Genomic DNA, 26,531 nt, shown 5'->3' on the forward strand with positions numbered 1-26,531 from the left:
GAGAGAGAGAGAGAGAGAGAGAGAGAGAGAGAGAGAGAGAGAGAGAGAGAGAGAGAACATTAAAGAACATGCTATAACAAATCTCCTTTGTGTTGTTGCTGGGAGTGGCTAGGTGTGTCTAGTCATCCCTTATCCAGAATGCTGGGTAATCCAGTCATAATGCTTGTAATGTTTAAACCCATAGGCAAGAAAAACCACCAACCAGTCACCTAGGTTATTAAATATTTGGTCCATTACTTCTGTTGAACTAAAGAAACTTGTCATTTGATAAAAGTGCATACTGAATAGATGGGTAGTTCATTCTTTAAGCTGCTGTTGTTCTCTTTATCCCCAAAGCCCACACACTCTTTTGATGGGTATGGCCTGTAAAAGAAAGAGACCATTATGAATTTTGGGGGGAGTTTTCGAGCAAAGAAAATTTCTACAAATAACTATATCCTTTCCAATCAAACCTCCTTTAAAAGAACATGGTTGGATGAGTCAGATGAAGTGGCCTTAAGAATCCATAAAGAGAACTGAGGGAAAGATAGCTTGTTTAATGGAATACCTGCTTTTTAATGCATGAAATTGGATTCATCATTGTTTGAATTAGCAGCATCTATGCAACATACCTCTTCCACAGAGAATTTATTAACCCCACATCCACTGTGCCAAAGACCATTCAGAATTCTGGGGAACAGCAAACCCTGCTTAGGTTTTAAGAAGCAATCAAGTGTACACTCTGACTTACCCATATAGTGTAGTGTGATATACTATGGTATAGTATAGGGAAAACTGTCAAATTTAATTTTGTATCTGTTTCTCAAAGGTTTGAATTTTATTCAAGAGTTGGATTTTTATGAGGCTATATGGCAAGCAATTGATGACTATAAGGATGCTATGTGGATACTGTTGCCCTTACAGAACTAGGATTACAACACTTGAAAATATTGATGGGAATCCATTGGATAGTGTCATTTCATGAAGACAGTCTTCCATGAATATATGTATTTGGGCCATATTCACCTCTCATCCCCTCAACTTCTTATCTTCTCAGTGTCTAGATGCTCCAGGGGCTTGGTTATGTATGACACACTCAATAGAGCACTGGTTAATCAACCAAGACTCCAGTCAAGAAGGCCCAGTTAGAAGGAGGGGACAGAGTAGGAACTTGCATGTTGACAGTAGAGATTCTTTCCAGGACATTCTCTCCTACAGTGAATCTGTTGTGTTTTCCACAGACTTGTTTGGAAATGTATGTTAGACATATGAGATACTTGTAGAACTCTATTCTCTCCTACTTAACTGTTTTCTTCTGTCTTCTAATGTGGAATATAAGAATATTTAAATTTATGGCCACCATAGAGAAACATACTTAGGAAAACTTTTTAGTCAAATAGAATCAAAATTTTATTTCCCCTAGCCATGAAGGGGAATCACTTTGTCTTCCATCAGTAATTGCTCTTGTCAGAGATGTTACACTCAACTTTGACTTCAAGTAGAAGGCATAGACACTTGGGTACATTGTCCAGAGACACTTCATCCATGAGGGCTTTTGTGAGGAAAAGCTCTACTTAGCCATTTGCTGCCATATCTGTCTAATTTGTTGTTGGCAGTTATAACTATTCACTTCTCATTCTTTGTTTCTAGGCCTGCCTGATCCTCTGATGTCCAAAGACCCTGCCTCCATGCCTCCTGAGCGCTCAAAGACTGAAAGACTTGTACTCGTCTCTGGACTACATATGTGTATGTAGTCCCACACCAATCTTATGTCTCTTATTATGCAAGATCAAGTACTTTAATTCATTTATATATTTACTTCCTACTGTGTTATGTGTTAGACCTCCAGGAAGAGGGAACATGACATGTTCCTAAGTATGTAGTGCCTCTAACTTTCAAACAATCAGAATCATGCTGTGTTTGGGATCCTTAGGGGTTGCTGAACTACTACCATCTCTCCAGGATGGGGCAAAGAATGAACAAGAATGTAGCAGAGGAAATTAAACATGAAAAAGGGAGAGTTGACCAAGTACTAAGAGTTAAGATTTAAGATCTCTAGAGGTCTCTGGATCACAGTAACAATCAAGGAGTAGGCCAGTGCTGAACAAATAGTTGTGGTAAATTAGATATTAATACTCTAGGCCAGCCTTTTGTGATTGTTCTCTGAGCTTTTTGGAGGACTAGGGAAAGTGGTATTAACTGCTGTCATATATGTGCATACACATTTCACCTCACAACTGTGAAGAATCGAGGGGGAGAGAGTTTAAGCATGTTGTTTAGGATTTCTCCAACAGTAAGTGGTAGGAATAGTTTGCAAACTTAAGACTACCTTCAACCCATGCTTCCTCCACTTCAGCTAGATACTAGATACTGGTATTTTATGAACTGCATAGTCCATATCCCTATCTTTATGATCTTGCTTCACTTGACCCATTGATGCCCGAAATGCTCCTTTCAGAGTTGAATTCATTTATTTTTTATTTTAAATGAGTTTGGTCTTGGCTAATAGGACTCAAGACAAGAGAGAAGGAGAAGCTGTCTACCTATCATTCATTGAGTCAAGAAGCACTCATTGACTGTAGTAAGTCATGGGAATACCAAGGAGAGCTGTTAAGAAATGAGTGAGGCTGGTTCTTATCTTTCAGATTCTAGTAGTCAGTGTGGAGGATGCTGAAGTTAAAAGGTTATGATGAAATGAACTAGCACATGAACAGCAAGGATGTTTGCATTGGAAAACACACTGGCTCTCACTTTCAGGAGCTTCCCTGACAGCAGGACAGGGAACAAAAAAAANAAAAAAAAAAAAAAAAAAAAATTCCACTCAGACCACAAGGATGCTCTCTGCTCACTGCAATCCATCAGCCCAGCTGACAGAATCATTACCACCACAGCCAGGAGTACATAGAGAAACCCTGTCTCGAAAAATCAAAAAAAAAAAAAAAAAAAAAAAAACAAAACAAAAAAAGCAAGCAAGCAAGCAAACAGAACAAAACAAGATCTCACTGCTGATCAAGGAGCTGCAGGAGTCCTGGAATTGTCAAACCAGGCTCCCCGAAAATGTTTCAAGACAAAGTGTGTTCTCTACTCCCACCCTTGCAATTCTATTAAACTATCTCTCCTAATGGATTTCGTAGTGTGTATTTTGCCTGTAATGCTGTGTATGCTATCAGAATGATTGATGGCGCTCAGGCCCTCTACACAGAAAAAATGGAGGTCAGAGTTAGAATTTGTAGTATTTCTTTCTATCACCACCTATTCTTCTCTTATGTCCTCCCATTTATCCCTCTGGCACTGCCTTGGTAGATAGGGTTGGTTGTCTTTATTTGCTTAAACATGTGGCTGCTTAGCTCAGGGCAGGATCCACCAACAGAACCTTCTTGCCCGTGCTTGTCGCAGCTGCAGACAGCAGCAGCAAGTTCGGCCTGAATCCTGTCTTCCAATCTTGCACAGGCTGCCAAGAGTCATGAGTAAGAGCTCCGCAGTGGGGTGGTGCAGGCAGCACAGGTTGGGCGGGGCCAGGGTGTGGCCACAGGTGAGCACTGCTCCCAGGCAGAGAACACAGCCTTCACTGCCTCTGAGTTCAGTCGGCTTTTTCCCCCCTTTTGCATCTCATTTCCCGGGATACTTGCAACTTAAGGTAAGCAAAGGGAGGTCGCAGGGCTGTTGAGTTTTCTCTCAGGGACAAGTCATATACTAGTTAAGGGGTTGACTCCAAATGTTGAAGAAAATGGTTGTGTTTTATCAAGGGTAGCGTGGCTTCAGTAAAATGAGCCTCGGTGCCAGCTCCTAAGGTTTTTGTGTGCCCAAAGTGGCTCTGGGGGAACTACCACCACATAGCCACCTACATTCAGAATATGAAGAAGGCATAGGACAGGAGGCTTGGCTGAAGGTGCTAGGGGGTGGGATGGGGGTGGGGGTGGGAACAGCAGTGATTCCAGGAAGACAGCCGGACGGTGAGGAGGTAGGAACCAGGATGTACTCAAGATGCCAGTCTTTGAAAGGGTGTGGTACTGAAAGCCTAGAGAAGGTCGAAAAGATGGGAACTGGGGCTTACCTTCCTAGTGGACGTTGAGGGGTTGAACTTCTTGTCATTTTAAGTGTTAGATCAGTGCTCATTGTCTGACATCCATGTTCTAGACAGAAATCAGCCCTCCTCGGTCAGCAAACTTTTAAAAAATTGTGTACAACATAAATCTTGAACATTTGAGATGTAATGGTTATTGACTTTTCCTGCTGGGCTGTAGTAATAATAATAATAATAATAATAATAATAATAATAATAATAATAATAACTACGATAATAATAAAAACTGATAACAATAATAGTTTAATGCCATTGTTCAAAGATTTCATGCCAAAAACTCCATTTAATACAATTTAATATAATTTGTTTAATTTAATTTAATACAAGTTGTTTCATTTACCCAAACTGGATCTCAGAACTGGGGGACCTTGACCAGTTTTTGCTCAGTGGCAAGGTGGCACATGACTTGAAGGTGAGGTGACTTAAATGGGAGGAGACCTTCAGACTGTTCTCATGACACAAGTTCTGAAGACATTTTCTTGCACATCCTCTTTGACCCAAGAGGATCTTTAACCAAACTGTGTTAAATGCTTCAGTCACCTTCAGGTAAGTGCAAGTGTGGAGGAGTTCTGACATGGGTGGAGAGAAGGAAGCCTAGCAGAAAGGGAGTCTAGGAGGTGAGTCAGTGGCTTTGTACCGTGCTTCCTCGCACCTCATAGGGTGCCATTTCAGTCCCTCCGGGTTTGGGGTTGATTTTGGAGCACGTAGTCTCAGCATGCAGACTAGGTGTGGCCTGGTCTGGCATTGTCTGGCAGTAACTCAGTGGGTCAGCAATGAAGCTCAGGCTTCAAGGAACCAGGTGTTGCCACGATGGCTGAGACTGTATGAGACTATGTATTTAAAAATCCGGTACCAGTTTTTCTCCTCCCAGGGTCAGAAAGTGATCCATAGAGGCTGTGTTCTTAGGCTTTGGGTCATATTATTGCCCAAGGACCAACCACATCAAAGCTCCAAGGGAGATGGGCATGATGACAGATGCTTGGGATCCCAGTCTCTTGGGAAGCTGAGGCAGGAGAATGGCCAATTTAAAGGCCCAGATGGGTGAGGAAGAATTCAAATCCAGCCTGGACAACATAGGAAGACTTTTTTTTTAAAAAAAAAAATACAAGGACTAGGGTCATAACTCCATGGTATAATACTTGCCTAGTATTCAGGCAATCTTACGCTCCAGGTTCAATCTTCAATTCAATAGTGAAAGAATAAATGAATAATTACCTAAGAGAGGCCTTTGATCATCTCCGTTCTGTACAATGAGGCAAGCTAATCTACAGGCTACCCATACAACTCTGATGCTGAAAATCAAACTGTGTTTGAGACAGTATCTTAACTTACTGTGTAGCTCCACAAGCTCACTCTGTAGGACAGGCTGGTCTTGAACTCACCGCACTCAAGGCAATCCTCCTATCTCAATGTTCTTGGTTTGGGTATTAGAGTATAAACTATCAGGTCTGGCAAATTTTAGTTTTTATGAAATGAAAAACTATGCACGTAATCTCCCGCCCAGCCTCTGTGTATGGGAGTTCAATTGTGCGCCTATCAGATGAGTGTGACAGATAGTAGATAGGATGAACCTATATCATTTAACTGCAGGCATGTAGGACAGCAGTCATAAACCAGGGAGGTCTCAAGCAAAGTGGAATGTATAATCACCCTGCCCATGGGGACCTTTAGCTTTCCAGACTGACTGCTGGCTTGGTGCTTAATCCTTGGGAAATCCTTATGTAAGCTATCAGTTCAGAGAAGTGAGTTTTCTTCCCTCTTCCTAGTTCATGTGCCTCCCTTCATTCATTTTATTTTTAATTGAAACAGAATTACATCATTTCCTCTTCTCTTTCCTCCTCCAGCCTCTCCCAGGGGGTTCTCCCTCAAATCTCTCCCACAACCCTCACTGTCAAATTGATAGCATCCATTTCTTCTATTGTATTTGTTACACACACACACACACACACACACACACACACACAGAGAGAGAGAGAGAGAGAGAGAGAGAGAGAGAGAGAGAGAGAGAGAGAGAGAGAGAGAGAGAGAGAGAGAGAGAGAGAGAGAGAGAGAGAGAGAGAGAGAGAGAGAGAGAGAGAGAGAGAGGATGCAGATACACACACAGATCACATAGAGACCCCATATTATATATATGCCTCTGTGTGGATACAAATACGGTTAAATAGAGCCTGCTGAATATGTTTTGTTTGTATGTATATGATTTTAAAGCTGACCACTCTGCATTGGACAGCCAATAAAGGGGATCATCCTTAGAAAGGACTTCTCCCAGCAGTCAATAATTCTTTGCCTAGGTATTGAGCCCATCCAACCCTCTCCCCCTTCCACATTAATGTGTCCATTGATATTTCCATTGTTCTGGACCTGCTTATGAGGCCATTCATAGGAAAGACTCACAACACTCTTCCCTGTATTCTGGATCTTATAATATTTCTATTCCTTTCCCCAAAATGTTTCCTGAGACATAGATAGAGAAGCTGTGATGTAGATGTTCATGGGGTTGGGCTTTTCATGATCTGTCAATTTCTCCATTGTGCCCAATTGTGGGTTCTTGTGTTTTCCTGTAATTTGGATTCCTCCATTTGCAGTAAATAGAAGCGTTTTTAGGTGAGAGAGATAATGAGGAGGGGTCTCCAGCTGGTGAGGAGAGAGGGGGTTTAATATAGAAGAAGGAAGAGGGACAAGGGACAAATAACAACAAAGTTATTTAATATGCCTTGATGAATTATATTATTTTATGTTAACTTAAAATTATATACAATAGTTAAGTGTATATATACATATGTACACATCTCTCTCTCTCTCTCTCTCTCTCTCTCTCTCTCTCTCTCTCTCTATCTATTGATGAATGAATCATCTACCTTTCTTAACAGAAGTTAAGTTACTTGGGATAGAGCCAGGCACAGGAGATTAACTGGGAAGATGTGACAAGAGGGACACATGGTACCTGAGCACAGGCAACCAGCCACATAGAAAAAAATGTAGATTAAAATAAATGGATTACTTTAGTTATAATATAATAAGGGAAAAGCCCAGCTATATAGCCAAGGTATTTGTAAATATATTTTGATATATTTCTTATTTCTGGGAACATGGGGCTGGGAGGAAGAATCAATGCAAACTTCTACAGTCACGCCCATGCTTCCAGAAAACACTACGTGACCTGCCAAGGGAGGGATGCTGTTAGTCAGTTTTGCTCAGGTGCAACACTTACGAACCATGACAATTACTAGCATGGCAAGGTGTGTAAAATGTGCAGTGGGGCTCACATGTTAGTGGTAACCAGCAGCTATCTAATTGCATCTAGGGTCCACTCAACAGGAGGGAAGTCACATCTGGTCCTGGAAACCTAACCAGCTTCCCAGAGCTAGTGAAGAATCTATTATCACTATGTTGATAGACCAGCATAGTTCCTTACTGCATTCTAAACCTTATCCTTATACCCACACATTAGTTTGCATTTTCTCTCTGCCCCCCTCATATTTGTCTGACTAAGACCTTATCCTTTCATATGACTCACTTGGATGTCAGTGCTTCTCAGAAAATTCCCTGAGATTTCCTCTAGGGTTGTGGTGTTGATGAGAATCCCCATGGTAACTAATCCACTCTAGTATCACTCTTAGGCCACTAGCTGACAACTTGCTGGAGACAGAAGTTACTATGTGTGCATCTTGGGTTTTATCTTTTGCCAATTGTTTTGATTTATGTTTATTTTATATGTATGGGTGTTTTGCCTGCATGTATGTCTGTGTACCACATGCACACAGTGCCCACACAGGCTATTAGATCCTCTCAGGCTGGAGTTACATATGGTTGTGAGCCACTATGTGGGTGTTGGGATTCAAACCTGGTTCCTCTGGAAGATCAGCCAGGGTTTTTAGTCACTGAGCCATCTTTCCAGCCCCCACCTTGGGATTCCTAATGCCTACTTCTGCCTGGCTTGAGTTAGGTGTTCACGCCTTATAGAACTAATGAAAGAATTGAAACACCAGAGGCAGAAAGGAGAACCAGAGCTCCTTCAGTTAGGAAAACCCTAAGGGAAAAGTCCTGTGTCATTAAAACCAACCGACTAAGCAAACAACTGCACAATCCAAACAAAAGCAATATTCCTCCCCAACACAGAGGGTATCTTGGGATCTTCGAAGGAGATCATTTAGGATATGGGAATTTGGGAACTTGAGAGGCTACAGAAATATCAAATGCTAACCAAAGCCTAGTTATGAAGAAAGAAGGTGAGAAGGTGTGGGGAGCCCGGGCTGGGAGCCAGGAGAAATGAATTCCAGGTTTGGCTTTGCCACTCTCACTCCTGCGTGGGTGGCCTGGGAGAATCACGGCATCATCTTCCATTTCACTCATTTGCAAAATGAAGAGGTGGGGCCAGACTAGATCCTGCTGCAAGATCTCGTCCTACTTTAAACGCTGATTATAAAATACCTCAGCAAAGAAAGGCAGGAACACCTCTCTTGACTTCTAATCCTCATTTTTCTTAATAGTTTTAAAAATTAATTAAAATGTAATCACATAATTTCCCCTCCCTTTCCTCTGCCCAACCCTTCCTATCCCCTACTACTACCTCTCAAATTCACAGCCTCTTTTTCTTCTTATTATTTTCACATAGATTTATAAACATAAACATATAAATACAGCCCACTGGGTCTACCTAGTGTTACCTGTGTGCTTACCATTTCAGGGCTGACCAGGTTAGTTCTGGATAAACAATGAGTGGGGTCATCCCCTAGTCAAAGAACTATGGATTCTTGAAAACTGATGTTGTCTTACTACTTGAGAAGTTATTGACTTTCTTTCTAATAAGATAAAGGTTACATTAAAACTCCTAAGTGGTTTTGAATGGTGCAGTTTTTCTGTTAGAGTAAACTAGAATAATACCTTTACAAAAGAGTCTTGGATTTTCATGAAAATGAAAGAAGACAACCACATAAGCAGGTGACAAATGTGACTGACTTTTGCATTTTGAAGCTGAGCTGACAGCCATGGAAGCCTCCTGGGTGGGGCCCACTCATCTCTGATGTGGCATTTGACAGTTTTAAAATAGAATTTGTTTCTGCAAAATGACCTGTGGAGGAACTTCTCACCTTTTTGTGGGCATTACTACCAGTATGTTGAAGCTTTGCTGTAAATTATTTGTCTTACAACACTGGAGGGTAGGGTGCCAGTTGACTGTGTCCAAGGCCTCTCTCAAGCTATATTGGATGACAGCAGCTTTTCAGTGCTTTTGGGTTAATTGGAACAAATCACAGAGCCACTAATGTGATTTTCCATATGACATTATGGTTGATTTTTTATTTCTTTATTTAATGTATATGGGTGTTCTGTCTTCATATACACCAGAAAAGGGAATTATAGCCCATTACAGATGGTTGTGAGCCTGAACTGAACTCAGGACTGTTTGCCACTTGTCTAGTTGTTGTGACAAAATGCCAGAGGCAAACAATGTAAAGAAGGATGTGTTTCCTTTGTCTTTCAGTTGGAGGAGATATAGCCCCTTTTGACAGGGAAGGAAGACCAGCAGGGACAGGGACTGAGCGACTGAGTCAGGAAACAGAGTGGGATGGTGGCCGGGCTCAGCTTGCTTTTCCTTACTTCGTCTGAGATTCTGACTCCACATATATACAGACCTTACCTTTGACACCTTTGAGCTCTATCAGGCAATTGTACTATAGAAGGGACCTCAGATATTACAGGCTGCTACCGTTCTCCATAGCCAAGAAAGATTTTCTGATAAAGGAGTCACTTGTCAGGTAGGTAAACAGGTTTGGACTTAGGGCTGAAGTTGTCAGGCAAAAGAAGGTTCTCTGTGGAAGGGAAGATCTGGCAGATAGGAACCTGTCAAATGTGCATCAGTTTAGAGTTTCCAAGCAAAATGTGCATCCAAGCCTCCCATTGGAGTGCAGCACTGAGACACTTCGTAATTAGCCTTATTAAAAGCTGAATGAGTTTTTATGCGCAGTCATTTAGGCTAAGTGCATCTCTGCACATGCTGTAACTAATGAACAGCAGAGCGGACATCTCCTTAGCCTTTGGCATGCTTCCTGGATGTAGCATTGACAAATTCGCAGGAAACAGAGTTTAGGTTTCTCTATTCACTTCTTACCAATTCACACTCATGGTGACTTGTGCTTATGAGGAACTAAGAACTGTCAGTGTTACAAATGCTGCTACAGGAAGCCCCAGCTCTTGCTCTGAATGTCTCCTGTGTGTATTTCTTGGACCTGGAATGAGGAGTCTCTCATAGCTTCCCTTGTGGTGAGCAGATGCCCAAAACTGTTGTAGGAGTATTCTAATTTGCACAAATTTCCCCATTGTCTGCTGCAACCCGACTTCCTTGCTATCCGCCCCAAGGGTCTTGATTCTCTAATGAAAGACACACACACACACACACACACACACACACACACACACACACACACACAGCCTTATGCTTAATATGCTTTAAACAGCACAATGGTTGGGCACTTCCAAACCTTCCTGTGGCTAACACACTCACACCGCCAATATTTTTAAATTATTTCTTACTAAATTCTATATTGCATCCTGGCCACCCTGGACCCAGGCCTACAACCCTCCAGGGCCATGATTCTCAACTCTTACATGTTGGCAGTCTCTCTGTCTGCCATGGCCATTCTCCTTCCTTTCTCTCCTGCTTCCCTTCCTGGGAACTTCAAGTCCCACCTTTGTCTTCCTCCCTGGCCATTGGCCACCTGCAACTTTATTTACCAATTAGAGCCAGCTGGGGGCGGGGACCAAGAGCATCTTACATGTAGACATGCAAATTCCTAGGTAATTTGGGAACCCACAATGTAATCATTAAACCAAATCCACAACACAGAACCTTCCACAGACACCCACAGCAGGCGACTCTGCTGATTTCTATGTACATAACGTGAGTCAGCCTCTAGGCTGGGGTGATGATCTTGTCTCTTATCTCAACCCAGTCAAAGAGAAGGAATAAAACTCGACCTTAAAGAAAGTATAAATGCCTAACCTAACTTTTGGGTACCTTGTGATAAATCTGCCATAGGCACACTGACCTAAAGGGCATAAGCAGAAGCAGGAGGTCAGGGAGCATGGCTGGTGGTCACCAGTGCACTCAGCTCTGTCTTCCTTTTGCTAATAAATACACTTTTCAGATTCTGAGGAATATTATGATCTATTTTAGTTTATACTGTTTGCAGCCCTTTACAGAGAATTCTGAACTCCAATGTGAAGATTAGTAACCCAGTTTCTGACTTTATTCTCCTGTCTACATTTGGAATTTCTGTTAAGGTCTAAGATACAAATTGTAATCCCGTCCATGCACTTGACTTTAACACACCTGTGGGTCCTAGCTAAGGAAGCCTTTGACCTTGAGTCGTGAAACTGTCTCTCTGACCTTGGGATGCACATCCTGTCCAAGGTATGCAACGGTTTCCTCTCTTTGTATGTGTGCAGGTTATCTTTCTTTTCTTTTTGTACATGTCTCTGTATTTTCTTTTCTGTTTTTAGCCAGACACTTATCACATTGCATTAGTCCCTACCTAACTTCAGTATGACCCCATTTTAACTAATTAAAAATGCAGAGCCCATACTTGCAAACAATGTAACATTCATAGGTGTTAGGAATTAGGAATTCATTGTATCTTTTTTGAGGACAAAATTATACACTTATTATTAAATAAAACTAAATATTAAATAGAATCATCCATAGATGCTACAATTATTTTTGATATAAAATAATTGTTTTGTATGGCTTAACCAAAATAGTAATTGAAATATGTGATTTTAAAGTGAACTGAGTGTTACTGTTGCTATAGGTTGCTCTGGTCACTTCTTGAGGAAGTGACACATGACTGGGCTCTGGATGCTGGCCATAGTGGCTGAGTAGAGGAAGACACCATGTGCTTCAGGCATCTGCCCAGATGTTTCTTCATGGCTGCCTTTCTTTTGGAATTCACCCAAAGTTTCTTCTTGTCTCCTGTCCAAAACCATTGCTTCACTGACGTAGAATTCTTACTATTGTTAGCAGGATGTAGCTGGAAACACATTTTGCACTAGAAATTAAGTTTTGTGCTTGGTTCTAGGCCCAGGATGGATGCCCTGAGACTGGCAAATTCAGCTTTTGCTGTTGACTTGTTCAAACAACTGTGTGAAAGGGAGCCAGCAGGAAACATTCTCTTCTCTCCAATATGTCTCTCTACTTCTTTGTCCCTTGCGCAAGTGGGCGCCAAAGGCGACACAGCAAATGAAATTGGCCAGGTAAGCTGCTCATGCCTTGTTTTGATTTTGAATGGGGATAGTTACTGGAATTTAAAGTCAGGGCCTAAGAGGAAAAACGTGTGAGCGAAGCTATTCGGGACTGAGAACTGCCATTTCCAGGGCTCTTTTAATCTATTCTAAATGTGAGCACTGAGTGGGGGTAGCAGAACCTATAATTAGAACAGATATCTGATTGGGTTGGACCCGACAGATGTTCCATTCACCAGTGCCTGTCACAGGTCATATGACATCACTTACCTGACATATGTGAAGCTCAATTAAAATGACTTTTTAAATGCTCCATTGCACATACCCCTATTAAATGGGGAAAATCCATCCCCTGCCCCCTGCCCTACATTCAGAGAACAAAAGCACTGTTCCTCAAACACAATTTATTTAGAACATCAAACATAATATTAAGATGAAAGCACAATTGCATTCTATCCTAGTGTATATGCAGTAACAACTTAAATGATCCATATTCATACAAGTGTAGGTGAGGAAAATAAATCGCTTGAGATCTCATTTGAGAAGCATGGAGTAATGTAAAATTTCCCATGAAAATCCATACATATGTATAGTGATGTTTCAGGGATTCTTTTGAGCTATGCTTGATTAGCCTTGAAGTTCTGGGACCTTCAAATGAGATGAGTTCCTTGATTGCTGTTTTGAGATTAAGTTTTAGATAGTGGGTATACTTTCCAATTCCTTTCTACTACTTTATGCAGATTGATGAAAGGTTTAAAGGGAAAATAAAACCCCTTTCTTGTCACAAATTCATCAGTATTTAGAATAGAAACACCTGCTTCACCAGAATCCCTAAAATTATAACTGATACAATGTTCACTGGGTCTGGATGAGAAATCGGGGGAGGCAAAAGGGACTGTTTCAGTCTGGGGAGAGGAGCTGTACCATTTGAACTTCTCATCTTCACATGCTGCAAACCCAGCTTCTACTCTTCAGGTTCCATCTCTTTTTCTGGAAGGATGGTGGGGGTGGGTGGGTGGAGGTCCATGCCTCACCCACATGTGACCTGTTTGCCTTTTCCATCACATCTGGCCTTTTTGCAGTACTATTGTTTCTTATTCTTGAGAACTTAAATATATGTGTACCACGAAACATGATCATATCCATTCCCATTTACCCCTTCTAACTCCCTTCACATCCCCGCTAAACATGACCTTTTCCCAGTTTCATGTCTTTTTTAATTCTTATAATCTATTTAGTCTAGTTGGTGGTGATTTTATGTAAATAGGTGCAAGGTCATCCTCTGAGGCATGGGGAATATATCAGTGGTTACATATGCTCTAAATTCTGATTATAGAAGCCCCTTTTTCCAGTAGGCAGCAGTCATATTGATTGGTCAATAATTGAGAATAAGAGACCAGTGCTCTTACATGGGGCATCTCTTTTGACATCTTCTGTCCTCACAACACCAAGGCTCAGGAAATGTGGAAGAGGAGCTAGATAGAATGTAGATGGAGGGTAGGGAGAAGAGCCGTGAAATGCAAATCTCTGGACTAGACATGGTAGGCACACATAAACTCCCGGCAGCTGTGGTCACCTGCACAAGACCCATATAAGATCAATGCAGCCCAAGTCCTGGATTGATGGGGAGCTGACCTCCATGCCTCATCTCTTACTGAGGACCTACTGATGCATGAATCTGGGGATCCAATTCAGGGCCTCATGATTACAGGTCAAGGACTGTGTCTCCTCGATCCCCAGGACAATGTTTTGCTTTGTTTGTTTGATTTTAGTAATGGAATATTTTCTTTTCTCTTAACAGGTCCTTCATTTTGAGAATGTCAAAGATGTACCCTTTGGGTTTCAAACAGTCACTTCTGATGTTAACAAGCTCAGTTCTTTCTACTCTTTGAAACTTGTCAAGCGACTCTACATAGACAAATCTCTGAACCCTTCTACAGTAAGTTGTTTATAACAGTAGTGAGGACCATTTCCCAGAAGGGGCATTTTACACTCCTGCTAAGTTTCTTTTCTAGAGTGACAGTTCTGAAGCAGCCCACTGCAGATGTTGAGTGTAGGGCTGGGTGTGTGTGTGTGAAACAACAGTCACTTCTGCTCATAATGCAGAGAAATGCGTCCCCTTTCCCCAGCAAGCACTGAGAAGCACTCCCCACAGCCCCTAGTTCTTTGGAGAAAAGGGATAACGGAAGCTCCAATGATCTAGTAAACGGATCTTCACATGGGGTTCAAGACAATTTGCAATAAGCTCTCTCCTTAAACAAGGAACACATGGCCTCGTGATGTCTGAAATTCCACAATTCAAATTTTAACATGCCCCAGATGTCTTTTAGAATCAGTAAGAAGATAACCCACTACAAATGATCAGTTTTCATCAGGTGTAAATCAATGTTGTTTTCCTAGGCAAGTCAAGAACATTCGTACAAAGCTGCTGTAATTATTTACAAATCCTTTCTTGAGGCGGTCGTATGAAGAGCATTGTGGTCTACTCTTGTTAGATCCCAGAGTGTAGCATTAGACTTTTGAGATCTCTATTTTAAACACATAACCAAGATTCTTGATGACAGGACCTTCCCACCTCTGCTAATGCAGGGCTGACTCAACTTTGATTTCTGTGGTCGGAACTTCAGGCTTCTCAATCCTCAAGCCAAAAGTCCCACCACAGCATGACAATATTCTGCATTCAGTATTTGTTTTTGTGTAAGATCTCTGGGAATTAAGTTACTAGATACTGTTGTCAGTTTACTCTTATGGCTCGAGGACATGTATGCACAGCTTTTTAAATTCCAGCTGTCACCTGGGAAATTAAAGAAAATTGAGATGTGAATTTCATCTGGGCATTGAAACATTTTTAAAAGCTCCCTGAGTGACACTTAAAGAGTTTGTCATTGGCAATGACAGCGGAGGCTCTTCACCTCACTGTCTTTCTGGTGTTCTTAGGTAGTGCTGGCTGCCTTAGTCAGTCCATGATTGGGGTTCAATGGACCAGAGCTAAGTTAATTGGCTAAGACTGTTGTTTCTGCAAAGGTGTTCAGGGGCAGACTGGTGTGGCATTCAAGTTATGTTAGCTTGGTTGGACTTCACTCCACAGTTAGAATGATTTCTACCAAATTAGGAGTTTAAGTTTCTTCATTTCTTTCCCCATCATTTTCTTTTTCCTCACTCCCTCTCCCTCTCCCACCCTTCCCTTCCTTTACTTCTTTTCTCCTTTCTTCCCTCCCCTGTCTTCCCTCTGTCCCTCTCCTCCTTCCCTCCCCTCCTCTTCTCTTTCTCCCTTCCCATTCCCTTCCTTTCTCTTCTTCATTTTATTTTCCTTTGCTCCTCCTACTAGGTAGCCTGCAAATATATAAGTTAAAGTACAAACAAATGTGCTCTGAGGGGCATCTCCTGAGTCTAAACCACTAAAGTGTTTGTTGAAAGCCCAACTCTGTGGCCTCAGACCTTCTTGCATCAATACCAGTCCGGGTAGGATTTGCACTTTAAAACGTGAGTTAGAGTTAGACACAGACACACTGCTGTGTTCTTTACAGCCCTATGTTTCACACTTCAATGTGCAGATGAAACTCTTGGAAATCTTGCTAAAATGCCCAGTCTAAGTTAGTAAGTCTAAAGGCCTCAGAGTTCATTCTAACAAGAGCTTAGTTCACGCCTGACTCCTGATCTTTGGAAACAACTTAATGGAATACATAGTTATTTTGGCTCCAAGTTTCACAGGGTTCAGTCTGTGGCTGTTTCTTCCCATTTGCTTGGGTAGATACATCAGTAGGAGTATATAGCAGAAGACAGCTGTTCACAGCATGAAGGACTAGGAAGTAGAGAGAGACAAGAAATGGTCAGAGATAATACTATCTTCAAGTCTCCCAGTGACCTATTTCCTTCAGTTATGCCCTATTTTCCAAAGGTTATAGAAAGTCTCAAAATGGTGCCAGAAGCTGAGAACTAAGTGTTTAAATCTTAATTGTCGGAGGCACATTTTAGACTGAAACCTCAGATATATATTTATTTTATACATATACTAATATAAATAAATATTTTTTAGGTAATAGAGATTAATATCTAAATGTATATTTGATAACATAGTGTTTCTTTTGTTTTTCACAAAGCTGATATCCAATTAATAATTTAGTAATCGATATGTCTAATTGAAGAACTAAAACATCTAACACAAGGAAAATACTTATTTCTATACAATGCTTAAGATAGTGTGACTGATATTGAAAATATGTATAATAATTGTCATTTAAGGAAACCATTTCTTAGCACAGTATGGTACTGCATTAGCTCCATTTACATTTGCAAAGAGCTGCCTGAATTTGTGAATTGGATTTTTTTTTTCAGGAATTTATCAGTTCTACCAAAAGACCATATGCAAAAGAATTGGAAACTGTCGACTTCAAAGACAAACTGGAAGAAACGAAAGGTCAAATTAACAGCTCCATTAAGGAGCTCACAGATGGCAAGTACCATTTAATACTCTGCTGGCCCTCCCTGCTTAAGAAGCCTTGCCTTAAGCTTAGAAATATTGAACATCTGGAAGCTTCCTTAGATATTTTTAGTACACAAGCTAAATTCTTTGCTCATCAAGTCATGTCAACAACTTGGCTTTCTGGGCATTTCTCATAGCAGCTTGGCAAATTATTGTGGTGCGTTGTTCTCTATGGGCCGTGCCTTGCTTTCTGACAAGCTGCCACAGGCCCACAGGCCCTGGTAGAGACCCAGCTCTTCCTTTTATACTATGGGCTTTGGCAAATGAAGAAGGCAGGTTTGAAATTCTGGAGATGGAAAGATGATCCTTGAGTCTACTTCCAACTAAAAAATTCTTACAACCTTATCAAAAATCGGAAAAAGGACAAAAGGCCTTAGGCAAATGTAAATGAAGAACAAAACCAAACCTAGTATCATGGTAGAAGTTTGTCCTGAGTTCCTCCACTGCTCAGGCTGTGCTGAGTTCAGTGTCCATCCCTGCTTCCCGTGAAGACTTCTCAGTCCCATCTCTGCCCTTACTTCTCACCCCCCCCCCCCCAATTAAACGCCCCAGTCAGTTGTCTTCCCTGCCAGGAAAGAATTGGAATGAAGATGGTTTGGGTTGCAACCAGTGTCTAGATATCCTTTCCTAGAGATGTGTTTACAGTGTTTGAACGGGGGGAAATCTGTTGGGAAATAGAAAGTAATTATGAAGGACTGGCAGTTACTGCTGGTTATGGAGGGATCCACTGCTGAAGTGAACAAGCACGCAGTAGCCAGTAGCAACTTAGATGAATAACTGCCATATGTGGCTTTCTGTGACCATTTGCAGGCCACTTTGAGGACATTTTGTCAGAGAACAGTATAAGTGACCAGACCAAAATCCTTGTGGTTAATGCTGCCTACTTTGTTGGAAAGTGGATGAAGAAATTTCCGGAATCAGAAACAAAAGAATGTCCTTTCAGAATCAGCAAGGTATGTGCAGCGTGTGAAGCAGGAAGTAGATTCCAAAGTCGTGGCAGTAGAGCAGGGTGCAGGAATGAACCTCTGCAGAAAGCAAAGGAGGGAAAAGGAAAGCAAGCAAGCAGATGAAGCAGACTGGAGGCCACTGGATTGTCAGGGAGGCTTGGCCACTGAGGACTTAGGTTCCTGATTCAGCCACTGCACTTTGATCTCATTTCTTTTACTTACCTAGCAACAAAACGCATGGTTTAATATTTATCCCCTGACTCCTCCCCTTCCCTTTTGAAGTGCCCAGCCTAGCTCAAAGAATTTATAATATGGTTGACTATGAAGAAAAAAAGTATAGCTTTACTCATCTACATTCCTGGTAATCATTATGGAAAGAATTATAAACCTGTTTTTCAGGGTTGTCTCACTTATACTATTGATGTGGTTGTATTAAAACTAATATTCATAAGTAAAGAAGCTCTTTTATTTTTCTGAAAAAAAAATTAAACCAAAGAACCAAGACTGGAAAAGTCTTGAGAGAAACTAGCGAAGCTAGGGAAACTAGGGATCTGTATGTGACGTGGTCTTCTTTGGTGGGATGGGACTTGTGTGAATACTCAGACCTGGGCCAGCACCATTGCTTCTACAGGTGAAGGAACTTACTGCCAACTCTCATGGCTCATGTTGGTCCCCAAACCCCATGTGGTAGAAAAAGAGCAATGAGTCTTGCAAGTTGTTCTGACTTACGGAAGTCTTTGCAATGGTGCTTGCATATATGCACACATTCTCATAGGCATGAAGAAATGCAATAAAAAAATGACAAAAGAGCTCAGGCCCAAAGAATTTAGCCCTTCAGCTACAATATTCAAAGTATCTTGTTCTGTAGATATCATGCAACAGTTTTTCAGTGTTGTATTTCTCCCTATCATCTTCTAAAAATAAATATATTTTCATCATCTTCTTCCGCTCCATAACCCTCTCAGAGTCTCTCCCTCCCTCCCCACCCAACCTCATGATGTTTTCTCTCTGTCAAAAAAACAAAAAATCAAAAAATCACCAACCAAACAAGGAAAACAACAAACACTTAAGCAACAACAAAAAAAAAATCAAAAGGGATAAACAAAATAAGAAACAAACTAGAACAAATAGCAAAGAGCGAGCACAGGAGACACATGGAGTCTGTGTTGGCGCTATACTCCTGAGCGTGAAGCCTGCTCTGGAGTGTGCGTGACATATACCTAGTGACATTCCATTGGAGAAAATGCTTTTGCCCTTTCCCAGCAGGTACCAATTGCAAATAGCTTTTTGGTCGGGCATAGAGCTTTCTTGTCCACTTCCCCTTCTCAGGAATGGGTTCCAATCTAGCCTGAACTTGTGCAGGTCTTATTCGTGCTGCCCCAGCCTCTGAATCTTCATATGTGTACCCATACTGTTGTGTCTGGAAGATGCTCTTTCCTTGGAACCACTCACTATGTTTGGTTTTTACAGTCTTTCTGCCTCTTCTTCTGAATAGATCTCTGAGCATTGAGGTGAGGGGTTAAATAATGGCATCCCATTTAGGGCCCAGTGCCCTGAAGGCTCTGACTCTCTCCAGATTGTCCAGCTGTGGATTTCTTTGTTAATTACCATCTACTTCAAGAAGAAAGTTCTCTGATGATAGTTGATTAATGCTCTGATGTTTGGGTATGGCAGTACATCATTAGTAGTCATTTTATTGCCGTGTTCTTTTAGCAGAATAATAGTAGTAGATTTTCTTCCCTCTGTCCATGACCTATCTAGTATCAGGTTTTTAATGCTAGAACCTGGAAGGAAATCCCGTCAGATGCCAACTTGGTTGGGGTTGGTGAGAGTGGCTTCTGTGACTTTCCCCTTCCCCCCATGGAGTTCATGTTTATACCACACTCATCCCAAATGTAATTTCCTTCAGACAAATTTACTTTCCTAGTTACAGCATTAATGTGTAGACTTTATAAGGGCAGGCACCTTGTCTTTTCACCCTAGTGTCTACAGTGTCTTACAACTAAGTGCTCTGAATATTTTTGGGTGAATAATCAATTTCCTAAGACCAGCTTTAATTTTCTTTTGGGTAGTTTTGGGTAGTCTCTAACTTGTAATATATCCCCAAACGACCTTGACCTTCTGACTCTCCTGCCTCTACCTCTCCAACACTGGGATCATAGGCAGGAACTGCCACACTTGGTTTATGTATTGCTGGAGATTCAAACCAGAGCTCTACATGCTTGGCAAGCATGTGACAAACTGAGCTATGTCCTCAGCCCAAATGTCAGTGACAGATAAAACACAACAGACCATGACTGCATAGTTTCTCAGGAAGGGAAAGAAGCCATTATCGCTCCTAATAGATTTGAAATCTCCCAGGGCTCTGTGTAAGAGGGGGCAGACAGTCCTTCATCCACTCTCTCCCTGAGCTTTCTGACTGCAGTGGACTTCACCATCTTCAAGGGACAGGAACAGCTGTCACACTTTAAACATCTCATACACTGCATAGTCCACACAAACAGTCCTTTAGCATGGCTCTGGACATTCTTAGCACTGCCTTTCATTGGGGCTGGGCCAGTATGTATTTTACAGCCTCTGCTATTACAGTGTTATCAATCCCCCTACTCTCAGTCATGTCAAGATCACATTGCCCCTTTGATTGGTGATGTGATTGATGGTTGATGTTCCTCCCTGGGAAGGGCTGCCAAAGGGCCCCTGAGTATAGGTGAGGTCTCAAGCATGTGGCTAATAGTGTCTCTTACGAAGCCCCAGGATCACATCATACAATGGCAGTGGGTAGAACTTGGACTTTGGCTCTGGTCATGTTATGAGTTGTAGTTTTTATATTTGCCAAAGTGCTAAAGCATGTTTCTGAAAGGAGAGGGAGAAGGTGTGCCATCCCTTTATTTTTGCTATTAAATCATAAAGCCAGGTAACATCAAAGCCTGGAAACCTAGATCCTCAACAGAACTATAGGGGTTTGATATTGTGATATTTCACTGTCTACTTAATGAGCAACTACAGTTGATTCTGGGATGCATGAGAAGCACTCTCTTTGAGTATGTTTTATTCTTTCTTTTTTGTGTCCTTTGAACTGCATTTGCCAATCACTAAATATTTTGAGTGATAGAATGTTCCTTGGTGTCCTTTAAGGGCTGGGTTACACTGAGAAAACTAGAGTAAGAGCTTAACATAACACCTATTCGGAGAAATGATATACAGATCTCTAAGTTATGCCCCCTTTATCCTAAATGATTGAGACTAAAAGAGGTTTTGGATTTATTTGTTTTCTTTCAGATTTTGTAATATTTTCATTTATTTGATGAATTATCTTGAGGGTTGACCACAAATCTACCTAAGAAATTTATGTTTCATATACCTTTAGAAACATAGTTTGAAAATAGCTTTGTACTTTTTCTCTCTCCATATCCTTTCCTCCTCCTTCCCTCCCTTGTCCCCTCGTGTGTGTGTGTGTGTGTGTGTGTGTGTGTGTGTGTGTGTGCTGTTAGAGATTGAAACCAGAGCTTTTCGTATGTTAGGCAAATGCTGTGTCCTTAGTGTGTTGTTGTTGTTGTTCCTGTTTTGGAGACAAGGTGTCTCAATGTAGCTCAAACTGGCTTTGAATGTACTGTGTGGCTCAGGCTTCCCGTCAGTTCATAGTCCTTCTGACTCTATCTTCAGAGTGCTGGGATTACAGGTCTCATATAATTCCTTGTATTTTGATTGTTGTCTGTCTGCAATACGAAATATGAAGATATATTGTTACATTTTTCTTTTTTATATATGTAAATATATATTTCCTATAATGTAGAGTACATAGGATAGGAAAGTACATGAATAACTTTCAAGGAAGTCGTAAGATGTTTAAAGGATGCATACCATGTGGATTCTTGTGTGTGTGCTTAAGCCATAACACTCCCAAACCACAAGGGAACTTAGTATATTTCTATCTTGGCTGTCATTTCTATCTTTATTTCTGTATTTATTTTTTATCACCTAGATCTATATCTATGTTTGTACATATGTATGTTTGTATATGTATATATGTATTCATGTGTTCTTTTATAAATTGAAAATTAACCCTTTCAAAATATTCTCTTCTAACAGACAGACACCAAACCCGTACAAATGATGAATCTTGAGGCTACCTTCTGCTTGGGTAACATTGATGACATCAGCTGTAAGATCATAGAACTTCCTTTCCAGAATAAGCACCTGAGTATGCTCATTGTGCTCCCCAAGGACGTGGAGGACGAGTCCACAGGCCTGGAGAAGGTTAGGAGGCAGCTGGGCACTTAGACGAGAGAAGCCCAGCATAGTAAGAAGTAAAGATGGAGTCGGGGAGGCTCAGAGAGTCCAGTCTCACACGCCTCAGCTCAGTCATCTTTAAGGGGTCTGAGGTCCATTCTGTGGCTTTTCTTCTTTAAAGTGAAAAGACAGCCAACATTTATTGTCACGTACAATGGGCAAAGGATAACTTAGTTTTTTTATATTATTTATAACATTATAAATGTTCTTGTTTACCGATGACGAAGGAAGTCACAGAGGGTAAATAGCCAGTCCCTCGCCATGTGATCGATCAGTCGATCACATGAAGACCTAGGATTTGAGCCTGGGAGGAAAAGAGCCCTTGGCCTAAACTCCATGCTCAAGCTGTAAACAGACCGAAAACTAAGTCCATTAGTTGCAAAGCTAGTTAACTCTAATGCTTTTGCTTTTTTTTTTTTTTGTCCTAGTAATTTGTAGCAAACAAAACTGAGAATATTAATCAAAAAGTAATTGTTGTAGACTAATAAGAGAGTAAATTATTCTTTCCCTGTTAGAAAATGCACTTGCACTAGCTTATGACCTTAGCACACCCTTGGCTTTTATTTGCACCAGGAGAATAACACTGGCACAGCATTGTTTCATGTTAGTAGCAGCAGTTAGCTACTGTCATTCTTGGTGGTACCTGTGTGAAGGTCAAGGGGCAATTTAATTTCATTTGCTCCATGAAGAATTTTATGACGAAATTATTTTATGCTTCATTGCATATCTATTTTTAAAAACCAGTTGAAATGGTTTTGCTCATCACTTTTGAATCAGAACTAGTCTAAGTTCCTATTATTAAAAAAGGAATAGCTTTTAATTAACTTCGGAGGTATGTCTAGAGCATGAATATTATGAGCACCTTTGTAGAGACTAAACAGGATACCTACAGGAGAGTTTCTAATTTTATATTCATTTCACTGTTGAGTGTGCTCACAATCTCTTTCTGAAAAATTGCTTTATAATTTAAGCAAATAAAAACCATGCTCTCATATATGTTACTGAGAAGAGAGCCTTCCTGTAGGATGGGGAAGAGAAGTCTGGGTGGCTGGTAGATCTTACATGAGGAACTTATCTCTGTGCTGGGCTGTCTTCAAGCCGAGGTTGATTTAAATTCTTTAAAACTATGCTTAACACTTACTATTTGTGATCAAGCTAGTTTTAAAAATATTTACAATTAGAAGTAAATAAAATTAAGTATTTTTCTTTTTTGTCTTTAGATTGAAAAGCAACTCAACCCAGAAACATTGTTACAGTGGACCAACCCCAGTACCATGGCCAATGCCAAAGTCAAACTTTCCCTCCCAAAGTTTAAGGTAGAAAAGATGATTGATCCCAAGGCTAGTCTGGAAAGCCTAGGGCTGAAAAGTCTCTTCAACGAAAGTACATCGGATTTCTCTGGAATGTCAGAGACCAAGGGAGTGTCCCTATCAAATGTGATTCACAGAGTATGCCTAGAAATAACCGAAGATGGTGGTGAGTCCATCGAGGTGCCAGGGTCCCGGATCTTACAGCACAAGGATGAATTCAATGCTGACCATCCGTTTATTTATATCATTAGACACAACAAAACTCGAAACATCATTTTCTTTGGCAAATTCTGTTCTCCTTAGCTGGCAGGGCCATGCCAAGTCTCAGGCAACTTGTCTGTAGTTGCAGAGCTCTGTAAACTTTGTATCCAGACAATCACTTTCTATACAATAAATTGTAAATGTTGCTGAATCAGGAAGCAGTCCACATTTGTCATATGTAACCTTCACACTAGCAGATACCTTTTCTCCTAATTCTTCCTTGTTTTCTCTTGTCAAAGAAAACAGCAAATACTTGTTGTGAAAGGGAATCACTTTAGAAAATATGTGTTCTTCATTTGTCAAAGCATCCAGAGCTATGGACAAAAATGCAGTCTTCAAGGGAGAAATTGTTATAGGGATGATTTGGGGGACACTATTCCCAGGGCTTTGCCTTACTGAGATAAAGAATGTTCTAGAGATCTTCACTTCTTTCAACTCTTAAAAACAATAGAGTATAGGGTTCACAAAGTATCTTTTTTCAAGTGAATTTGTGTATATGCCACAATATTGTAGGTCTGGAAGTCTTCATGTTAAACTTTAAGAAACAGTTTTCTTCAATATCCTAATTGGAGATTATAGAAGGATGGCATGTTGTAAACACTATATATCATGGAATTCCACAAGTAGCAAATGGACAATCGCCCTATCAACCAATACCTTAATATTTCTTCTATAAATATAGACTATTCACACAAAATGAGTACATAAAGATAGTTCATAAGTGATCAATTTTTCTAAAAAAATATGAGTATGTTTTCAGCTCATGGAAACACTTTGAAGAACATTCTAGATCTTGGAGTGTTGGATAAAGAATTCTGGGCTGGGGCTGGTGAGATGGCTCAGCAGGTAAGAGCACCCGTCTGCTCTTCCAAAGGTCCTGAGTTCAAATCCCAGCAACCACATGGTGGCTCACAACCATCCGTAACGAGATCTGGCGCCCTCTTCTGGAGTGTCTGAAGACAGCTACAGTGTACTTACATATAATAAANAAANAAANCTAAAAAAAAAAAAAAAAAAATTCTGAGCCGAGTTTAGCTGAAGACTAAGACCCTAAGGGAAAGCTCAGCTTTTACACAAGTCGGCTTTCATTTTTCCTGGCTCTCCCATGTGGTCATTTGGGTAATGCTGTTACTGGCAGGGCTTCTCATCAGATCACAAGGTTCCTGACATCTCCAACATCAGCAACTTAAAATCCACAGGGAGTCTCGTGATGATAAGAATTTTGTGGCCATTAAAGGAACTTCCCTTTTTTTTTTTTTTTTTTTTTGGTCTAATGTGGCAGTGGGAAAAGAGAAGGGATCCCAAACCTTCAGAAAATACAAGCAACACTATTTAGGTACCCACAGTTCTTTGGCAAATATTTCCTCAGTTTACAAATCTAACTATTTCAGATAGCAGTGTGTAGTCTACATAAATAATTTACAAAATAGTTCTGGTAAGTCAGTTATGTTGCAACCTAATTTTAAACTTGCCACCAAAAGGAAGTATTTGCTGCAGTTTTTGTTACATGTCTTTCCTTATCCAGTTTCTTGCCATTTATTGTATATAGGGTTCTTTTTCTTCCAAAGGTTCAATGGTGACTTCTTTTCTGTGCTATTGACAATAAAATATTATTGAATTATGTGCCTTGTTCTTTCTCTATTGGCTTAGAATTACTATCTTGAAATAGAACCAAGCCACCCATTGATTAGAAGCATTTATATGTGTAAATCCCGTCTAGGTTAATGTGGAGTAAAAAGAATACAAACAAGTCATGCCCTTGCTGTTCCTCTTTCTCCCTGGCCATTGGTTCTTGCACTCTGAATAATCCAACAAAGACAAGACCAGATGGTGTCAGAATCATTCAAGCACTTCCAAGGTGAAACCACAGCCATCCATGAGGACATACAGTTCCTCTCCAGCTCTTTTCTCTTTGGGTTCCTCCTCAAAATGGAACTCTACTAGGATCCATAAGCTTGTGGTGTTTTATTAGTTGGTGCATTTTACCTTAATGATGTGTTCATTTCTTTTTAATTACTTTTAACGCCCTTGAATGTGTTTTCTTTTTGTTTTGTAAAAGGAAAAGGATCACTTGTAAAAGCTCCCCACTCTTGCTCATTTCCTCCTTCCAACTTATAAATAAAATATGGGCTGATTCTGGGAAAGGCAAGAGAGTGTGGAGAGGAGGGAAGGGCCTGGTGCCTCCTGGCCAAGGGCTCAGGGAGCTTCCAGTGTGTTCCAGAATTTGGAAAACACTGACAAGTTTTGGTCAGTGTCTCCCTGGGAGAGTCTACATTGGTGGTTTCCATTCATAGACAATGTCTGCCCTCTAGGGGATATTTTTGTTATTACTACCGAGAAAGCATCTCTTGGTCTGGTTAATAATACCTGCAATGGGAAAAGACCCCTTCTCCCTTAATAGTGTTATCCAGTACACTATGCCTAGAGTGACTTAGGGGGTATCGTTACGGTACTTGCTAAAAGATAAATCCAGAGAGAGCATCCCTGAAGCACAGAAAGAATGGTTTGGCTCTGCAGTAGAGGATGAAGGATGTCTTCTTTCTGTGAGCTGTAATGACACCTAAAATTTGTTTGATTGCTTACTTTGGCAGAGCCTGCTTAGAGGACCTATCTGCTTGGGATATGGGTTCCAGTTGAAGTCCTAAGAGGACACTGTGCACATGAAATAACATTTGGCTCCTCTCATCCTGATAGCATTCTACAATGGCTCCAATCCAGCAAGGCCTTCTACCTCTTCTTTTCTCCACACTCCTCGAATTTGGAGTAGAACAGAAGGATATGTCTGGTGGGAAAAAGTAGGAATGAAGCCCACTCCTACCGCCTTTCCCTGTGAGTCTGGGTGTACTGGCTAGCTTTGTGTCAACTTGACACAGCTGGAGTTATCACAGAGAAAGGAGCTTCAGTTGGGGAAATGCCTCCATGAGATCCAGCTGTAAGGC

At 40.9% G+C, this 26,531-nt stretch overlaps 1 protein-coding gene across 2 annotated transcripts; it reads left to right on the plus strand.

Annotated features, from left to right (window-relative positions):
• Window positions 1-3,530: 3,530 nt before the first annotated feature.
• On the plus strand, window positions 3,531-23,749 carry Serpinb5 (serpin family B member 5). Of its 2 annotated transcripts, XM_021199230.1 has the most exons (8): window positions 3,564-3,616; window positions 11,345-11,474; window positions 12,145-12,313; window positions 14,103-14,240; window positions 16,637-16,754; window positions 17,595-17,737; window positions 21,821-21,988; window positions 23,242-23,749. In XM_021199230.1, exons 3-8 carry the CDS (start codon window positions 12,146-12,148, stop codon window positions 23,632-23,634), a joined length of 1,128 nt encoding a protein of 375 aa, XP_021054889.1. In that variant the 5' UTR covers window positions 3,564-3,616; window positions 11,345-11,474; window position 12,145; the 3' UTR covers window positions 23,635-23,749. The 2 variants fall into 2 exon arrangements, with proteins under 2 accessions (XP_021054890.1, XP_021054889.1); XM_021199231.1 differs by lacking the exon at window positions 11,345-11,474 and having other exon boundaries at window positions 3,531-3,616; window positions 23,242-23,741.
• The last annotated feature ends 2,782 nt before the right edge of the window (window positions 23,750-26,531 follow it).

Source organism: Mus pahari, chromosome 5 (genome assembly GCF_900095145.1).
Source record: "Mus pahari chromosome 5, PAHARI_EIJ_v1.1, whole genome shotgun sequence".
Lineage (NCBI taxonomy): Eukaryota > Metazoa > Chordata > Mammalia > Rodentia > Muridae > Mus > Mus pahari.